General features: G+C 42.1%; 1 protein-coding gene across 5 annotated transcripts in view; it reads right to left on the bottom strand.

The window, feature by feature from the left end:
• Positions 1–8,185, bottom strand: part of Pbx1 (PBX homeobox 1) — a 314,273-nt gene extending 306,088 nt beyond the window's left edge. For 2 of the 5 annotated variants that reach the window (XM_021158888.2, XM_021158883.2), the window contains exons 1-2: positions 7,282–8,135; positions 3,872–3,945 (exon numbers count right to left, since the gene is read on the bottom strand). In XM_021158888.2, the coding sequence (XP_021014547.1) occupies positions 3,872–3,945; positions 7,282–7,472 (265 nt within the window). In that variant the 5' untranslated portion in view covers positions 7,473–8,135. Of the gene's footprint in view, positions 1–3,871; positions 3,946–7,281 lie in introns of all 5 variants that reach the window. The other 3 variants (XM_029480163.1, XM_029480164.1, XM_029480161.1) reach the window with 2 other exon arrangements.
• Between the last annotated feature and the right edge of the window lie 17 nt (positions 8,186–8,202).

Consider the following 8,202-nt stretch of genomic DNA (forward strand, 5'->3'; position numbering starts at 1 on the left):
CACACACACACACACACACACACACACACACACACACACACACACACCTCTCTAGCTCTTCATAGGGCAGGGAGAGAAATAAGTGTCCCATCCTATAACTGCTGTGGCGGCGGCAGGCAGGATGGAGAAGGGTGGGAGTGAAAAGGGAAATAAGGGGAAGGGTAAAAAGCCAACCGGCAGTGCCATGATGGGGGTGTTAATTGGATACAGACAGACAGAGAGACAAAAGAGGATTAAAAAGGGGGGGATCGGTTTTTAAACCTTCCTCCAATTATTTGTTTGAACTCAAGAGCAGATTACACTCCGGTATAAACTTAGCTGAGGAGTGCCAGAGAAAGCTATTAGGTGCTAAAATTCAAATTCACTCACAATTGCAGCTTGTTCACAGGTGTCTCTGACTCCTCTCTTTAGTAAATAAGGCTCCGTTTTCACCTTTTCTGACTTTTAAACTTATGTGATTTTTTTTTTTTGGACAGAGAAGTGTAAACATTTTTTAAAAAGAAAAATTTTAAGTATTTATTAAATATTGCAGGTCTTTTTTCCTCCCTCAGAAAGTCAATATGTTTGACTTTTTTTCTCCTATTCTTCAGTCCCAAGAAACCCATTTTCCAGCCCACGTAGACACAGGCAAAATGCAGCCTATCGCTAACATGTCAAAGGACAAGTGACAGTTCTTTAAAAGGAAATTTGATTGTAAATGACCCAAATTCTGCATTTAAAGCAGCTATGGTCCCAGGCTGACCATACGGCTGGAAGGCACATCTGTAAAGTTTGTTGCCGTGGCTCTCAACAGGGTCTGCATGAGGCTGAGTGCAAGCTGTAACCTGAATATTTTGTTGGCATTTTATTTTTTACCTTAGCGTTTATATTTTAAAAGCATAAAGTATCAAAATAAACACTTCCCCACACTCAAAAGCAAAACACTCAAGTTCATCTACTTTTCAAAAATCCCAAAGTAATTTCTGACTTAAATACCCATCAATCAACTATAATTCAGTCCGTGCAGCCTTCCTTAGGTATCATGCACGTGTTTTTTGTTTTTGTTTTTTAAATACCAAAAAGGTTGATCAGGCATCTCTGCAAGTTTCCCTATTTACCTCAATCTTCCAACTAAATCAATAAAACCCAAGAAACAAAAGCAGCAAGCCAACACACCACACCACACACACACACACACACACACACACACACACACACACACACCAGCTCTTGGCCAGAGAACACAGATCTGCTCTACCTTGAATGGCCTCAGCAAGGCCACTTGTTCAGTGCTGTGGGCCTTGATAGTCCTAATAAGAAAAGTTCCCAGACAGCACAGAAGCGTGTGACCTGGTCTTTTAGACCACCTTTTTTTTTTTTTTTCTTTTTACTAGTTTTGGAAAAAGAGAGGGAAACAGACAGACAGACAGAAACGGGCACTGAAATGAAAGACTTGTGCAACTTTACAGACACTGCATTCCCCCAGGGTATCAAAGGCATGAAGATGCACAGGCAGTCCAGATCCTGAACACAGACATCACACGGTTCTTAGTAATAAAAGCTTATTTTAAACACAGTACTGTCTGCTCTACCACTGACACCTCGGTCTGTTCCCTCTCTCCAGTCTCCCAACACTCAACTGGAAGAATAAAAGTGAGTTCCTGCTCCTCCGAGTCAGTATCCTCTCCATAGAATCTTGTTTTGTACCCCTCTTCACACCGGAACAATCACCAATTACATTATTTCATAAACCATCCTTTAAGGCATCCTGTATCAATAACACAAAACTTCAAATAAGATTATTTTTAAGACGCCAACCATATTCATATTGACAGTAATTAAAAAAAAAAAAACCAACAAACAGATTACTATCTCCCAACCATAAGAACATCATTTTGGCCAATTCCACAATTTCCCCCCACTTCCACCCCACCCCCGGCACTGTAGCCAATATTAATCAGGGGCGAAGTCTTCACTGCGCATCTGAATTGGACCTCTTTTCACACCCACCCAGTTTGATCTACACTACCTCAGCAGGTTTTAATTAGGAGATGAGAATTGAACACTTGGGCCATGATGTACAAGTCGGTGACCTCAGTGGTACCCTTCCCAATAAAAATACAGAATACAGTATCTTTAAAGAGAAACTCTCCTTCGGTCCCTTTAGTTCTGATTCCTTCTTATTGTGACTCTACATTTCATGAACCGAGATTAGAAAACAAAACAAAACTCCAACTGGATGAGAAACAAAATCCGCCATTCAAAGTGAATAACCACAGAAGACTTCAAACGAGAAGGAAAATTAGGAGAGAGAAGGAGACACATAGGCACACAAGCCCACGGCTTCCTTCTCTGAGCTAATAGAAAGAAAGAAAGAAAGAAAGAAAATAACAAGACAAAATAACAACAACAAAAACCTAAGAGGCACACTGAGGAAGAGCTCCTTTGATATCGGTATGCACAATCAATACATCTCTCAAAAGGCGCCTCTCATGGCTAAAACGACGCAATTATCAGCTCTGCAATAAGGTTAGGTGCTGGCACAGGCACCTGGATGATTCAGAGGTCTGGGCAGCCTGTCTCAGGTGCTTTGTCTTCGTGTTCCATACCCCACAAGCACCATCCAACAAAGGAACTATTTACTAATTTCACAGACATTTGAAAGACCTGAGTAATTGCATATTCAATCAACAGTGACCTCTTGAAAAGGTTCTTTTTTTTTTCTTCCTTAACAGAGAAATCCAGAGAGACATTTAGAGAGACCTTTAAAAGGAGAGACGTAAGGAAAGCCACCATCCGTGGCCTCCCCCCTTCCCATGTGTAACTATCAATGTATATCAACCGAGCATGCAATCATATCTATTGTCACTTTCATTTATGTCATGCCCTTGCTTATATGGTTTAGATATGAATTATTGACTGTTATACACCTTGTTGTAAAAAATAAATAAATATACGGGATGGCAGGTACTTTGCCCGGCTTTAAAGTGGGCGAGAAAGTCAGAGACCAGCAGCCGCTCCCTGTTTGCATGCACCCCCTCAGTCCCTCTTTATGCCCTAGCGTTAGATCGCCTTCCCCACCCTTTCTTCTTACAAGGGAGCGATTTAACCCACTTTGGAAAATTAAAGACCAAGATAAAGAAACAAGAGGACAGTTGCTAAGTGGCCTTTCTCCGCACATCTGTTGTTTAAGAACACCTCTGATTGATGACTGCGATTTTTTAATTGTTGCTTTAAAATTTAAATGCCCTCCTGGGATGTGTTATAAGTGTGTTAGTCTATGATATGAGGTTCAGAAAGTAGCAAAACAACAGAGGGAATGATCTCTGGATAATATAGTGCCCTAAATCTAAAGAGTGTCCCTGCTAGAAAAATCAGTGGCCATTCAAAAGCCCGTTCACCTAATATTGAATTGGACCTTCCACAAAGGTATTCCAAGACACTCTTTTGAGAACCTCAAGTTGGTTACTCTGTGTAAATACAAAGAACAAAGTGGCCAAAAAAGAAAGGAAACAACAGCTTAGCTCTTACTCCCCTGCCCAACAGCAGGGGTGAGAGATGGGGGTCAGTCATTGTAGACAAAAATCTATCCCTTCAGGAAATGGAATTTTACGTCTGTATTTTCCCCCAAAGGCATATCATTCTATAAATTTCCCGTCCAAACCTCTGCCTTAGCCCCAATTTCAAAGAGTTGGGGCCAGATTTAAAGACAACATAGTGCATGAAAGCGTCTGTCAAAGCTGCTTCCCTTTAGAGAAAGCAGCCATGGACTTCCCTGGTAGCGCTGGCATTCTAAAAACACTAAGGTCCCAAGAAGAGCAGGAGAGCTGCAGGCTCAGCGGGTTTAACTAGCCAAAGAAAAAGGCCCAAAGGTTGGAGTTTTCATTCCTACCTGTTTTTTCTTTGATTTCACACAACACATTAAACAAGGCAGGCTTCATTCTGTGGCAGTTTAAAGCATGTTTTCTGCAAGAAAAAACAAAACAAAAACAAAAAACAAACACAACAGCTTAGGTGGGCACTCAAGATCAAACTGATAAGGTACAGAGGGGACCTCAACACTTAGCCAAAAAAGAAAAAAAAAATTATACACTAAGCCTAACTCTATGGCATGCTTCAGTTGTTTTTATGACTTAATATACAAAGTCCCACCATAGCAAAAGAAGCAATGGTAATTAGCAGTGAGGGTAGGGATTTAACTACAGAGCAGAAATAACCTAAATTATGCCCATTAGGGAAAGGGTTTTTCTTTTCATCTTTCTTTCTTTCTCCCCTCCACCCCTTAGTAAGTGGTTAAAACCAAAGTGGAATTCTTCAACCAAGAATCCTACCCAAGACAATGAATGCATCAAGGCCAAATGCCTAGGTTAACAGTTCTGTATAATCTCTGTAAGGGCCATAGCCTAGGAGCTGTGCCTCTCCCTCTGTGTGTCTGTGTGTGCGCGTGTGTTTTCAAATTTAATTCATCCATGTGTTCGAATTCATTCTGCAGACGCCCCTGTCTTCTCATAAACGTGAGGTACTTGAAAGGCCTTGTGAGTAGAACTGTCAATTTATAAAATTTCAGTCCCCAAGTTAAAGAGTATGGAAATGCATTGCCAGGGGGCAAACATACCCAGATGGGGAATAAATTCATTTCTCTGTGTTCACATTATGGCTCTTGTGCGCACACGGCTTATTTGCAGGTGTTGAAATTCAATTATTTACAATTAGGACCTTGCACCCACTGGGGAAAAAATAAATACAATTTTGCCTTTTAGATTAGTGATTTACCTGGTTCCTGTGGTTGTGCATGTATGTACTGGGAATGCACTTGAGGGACAGAACAATGCCCTTCCTTCTAGTTTACTATAGACTCACTTAGCAGAATGATATTGTTTTGGAAACAAAATACTGATGTTATCAGCTACTAGCTAAGGGAATTCTGTTTACTAACTAAATGTATGTGTAAAGATAAGCAGAAACCCCGGGCACTCAAAACACATTCAATTCTTTTACAATCAGTTTTAAAGTTAAAAAACAAAACAAACCAAAAGAAAAAAACAAAACAAAACAAAAACAAAAACAAAACCCCACATCTTCCAGAGAAGCAGGGATCACATCACAAACATGCTCTATACAATGTAACAGGGGAATAGTAAACTCGAAATTCAAAATGCACATACACACAGCATCTAAAATAGTTATGGCTTACTTTCTGAATTAACAAATATGCACTACAAATGTAGAACTAGTAAGAAAGAAAAAGAGCTTAATAGTCTAAGTAGTTACATTGTTTCAAGAAAAAAAAAAGGTGGGGGGTTAGCAACCTAGTTCTCAGAAGGGGTTAAAAAACAGAATGTTCAATGTATTTAAGATCTTTTATGGGTCTTTAAAAATACTTCCCACTAGTCTTTTTTTTTTTCACCCACAGGCCCAAATGCAAAGAATTGGCAGCTCATCTAGAAGCTTTGCCTCCCCACGCTACACAAATGGGGTTAGAGAGAGACAACTGGATTTTTCCCCATCCCCAAACTGCATCTGATCTTTCTCAGCATCTAGGCCATTAAAGGGGATACCCGCTGGGAAGAGTTTGTCGTCAGTTTCACAAAAAGAGAGAGCAGAAAAGTGGTGAGGACCCACGCTCCCTGGCCTCTTCCACTTCAAGAACTTGTGATCAAGCCAGTTGATCAGTGGTGTCTGTCTGAGTGTATTTTTCTGGAACAATGTTATGGAGAAATCTGTTCCAATTCAAGAGAGAGTTGCCAGTGGGGAGCCTCTCGTTTGTCATACCCATTAGCTTTTCTTCAGATAATAACATTGGAAAAGAGGACCAATTAATTTTTCAAAAAATCTCCCCCCGCCATTAAAAGCATGAAAATAGTTGGGGGGGGGGTCCTTAACAGTCTCAAGTTTTTCAGGCATCCTAAGCCTTAGCATTTAAGTTTACATGTTCCATGTGTCCGCAGCTAAAATGAATGTAATTCATAGCATGCGTGCTCTTAGCTGCTTCCTCTTACTTTCTCAAGGCTGTGTTTCTCTTACATAAAATCCACATTGCTTGTTAACCATATAACTAAGTCACATAAGGTCAGGTCACTCTGTAATATGTTTAAAAGAATTCCAAAGCAAAAGAGAAAAGTACTCAGAGATTTAACAAAGCTGAGCGATTGTGTGGACATATGTGGCCATTAGATTTTTTTTTTTTAAATCCTTCCTAACTGAGTTGGGCCTTGGGCAAGCTGTTAGTGGCTTTGCCACTTAACCTGTGTTTTCATTTTGAAAGAGGACTTGCTGTAAAAATCCTAGAGTTGAGAACTATGTATACCTGGTGGTGGGTTCAGTTAAGGAAGTCCCAGTTTCATAATTATGTTTCTTCATACCCTGTCCTACTGAAATACATAAAAGCCACCAGCTTCCATTTCAATTTAGGAGTACTCTTAGTGATCCTGGAAGAGGCATGGGGCAGAAAATATGGTTGGTATTTGTTCCCACCCCTTTATAAAGGACCACACATAGGCGCCTCTGTCCTGTGAGAACAGCAAGTCAAATAAGAGACAATAAAGTTAAACTAAAAATCGGAGTCTCTTAAAACTAACAAACAGCCCTCAAAAGCAAAATTGTCTTTCCTTTCTTCCCATTTCCTTTTTCTAAAAACAGAATGGAGTGACGGCAAGGTATTTTCTTACTATCTGACATCTACTAACACAGAGCTACCTTGCTTTTTGTGTTTGTTTGTTTGTTTGTTTTGAGTGGGGAGTGAGGGAAAAAAGAAAAGAAAAGACCAAATAATTATTATTACGGAAAGGTAAGTGAAGAAGGAAAAAAAATCAAACTTGCTGAATTAGCTTAGGAGTCAGCGGGATCTGCAAATAGTGTTCTTGGGACATTTTTTTTATTTTGTCATGTTCCGAAGTCCCTCAACTACCGAAGGCATGGAATGCGGCTCGGAACTTGACAATTCTGCCTCCTTCATACACTTTTTTAAAGCTGTAAAAAAAGTGCCGAGGGCCGCTTTCGGATTAGTTGGCAGTATTTTCGGCGTGGCTGCGTGTTTCTGTGCATTCATACAAATACCTCTAACAGACACACACGCACAATATCTATCTACACACAGCCATATCTCAGCACGGGCGATCACACTTTCGATAACAACGCTTCTTTAAATTTTACTCCTCCGCCATAGAGTTGTTTGTCAAAATGAGAAAAGAAACAACATTTTAGAAGAAAGCGCTGTGGTGATTCGGTTCCCATTGTTTCCCCCTGCGAGAGGGAGGGAAAAAAAAAAAAAACAAGAAAGGCAAAGAAAAGCCTCCATCTCACCTGGCCTGCGCTTCATCCAAACTCTGGTCTGTGATGGTCATAATTTGCTGTAAAATGTCCCCGATGTCCTGCTTCCTCCCGCCCTCCCCCTCGGTCCCTCCGGCCCCATCCTGCAAGTGCTGGGACAGGCCGGGGTGTCCGGCCATCCCGACCCCAGCGTGGGAATGCATCAGCCTCGGCTGCTCCTCCATCTCTGAAGGCTCCGGTAGCCCCGGCTCTTCCTCTTCGGCTCCTCGGCTCGGCGCCTGGGAAGCACCGAGGCTTTTTATCCTTCAAGCTGTCTTCAAATCCTTTTCAGGATAAACAGGGACCAGGGTTTTAAAAAAAGAAGAAGAAGACCAAAAGGGAAAAAAAAATCTCTTTGCCTCTTTAGAGGATGGTGGGAGGATGGGGAGGGGGAGGGGGGCGTGAAGGGGTTGCGGGGTGAGGGTGGGGATAAGGGCTGGTGGGGAAGGGTGTTGACTCCAAAAAAGCAAGAAAAATAAACCACCTTCCCACTTGGCGAAAAGAAATCAGAGCCGCCTTTGGGTTTTTCAGTCCGATCTCCTTTGCAAGGCAGAAATGGGCTCCCGGCGCTTAAATCTGTGGCTTAATCCTTTTGCAAATATGCATTGATCGGGAGAAAGGAGAGGAAGGCAGGGGGATTGCAATGCAAACTTTCCCCCCCACCCCCCGCTGCCCCCCACCCCCACTCCGGGCCAGAGTGATCTCAAAGGGGGTGGGCTGTAGCAGAAGCCAGATCACCCCCAGCCGTGGCGGCAGGCAAAGCCCGAGCTCTTTCCTCCTCCGTGTCTCTGCAAACTCCAGCAGCCCCGTCAGCCTCCTGCTTTTGTTTAGCCCAGGCTCAGGACTCCAGAAACATATACAGAAAAACCACAGCCTGAGAGGAGGAGGAGGAGGAGGAGGAGAAGGAGGAGGAGG

This window comes from Mus caroli, chromosome 1, assembly GCF_900094665.2.
Source record: "Mus caroli chromosome 1, CAROLI_EIJ_v1.1, whole genome shotgun sequence".
In the NCBI taxonomy this organism is placed as follows: Eukaryota; Metazoa; Chordata; class Mammalia; order Rodentia; family Muridae; genus Mus; species Mus caroli.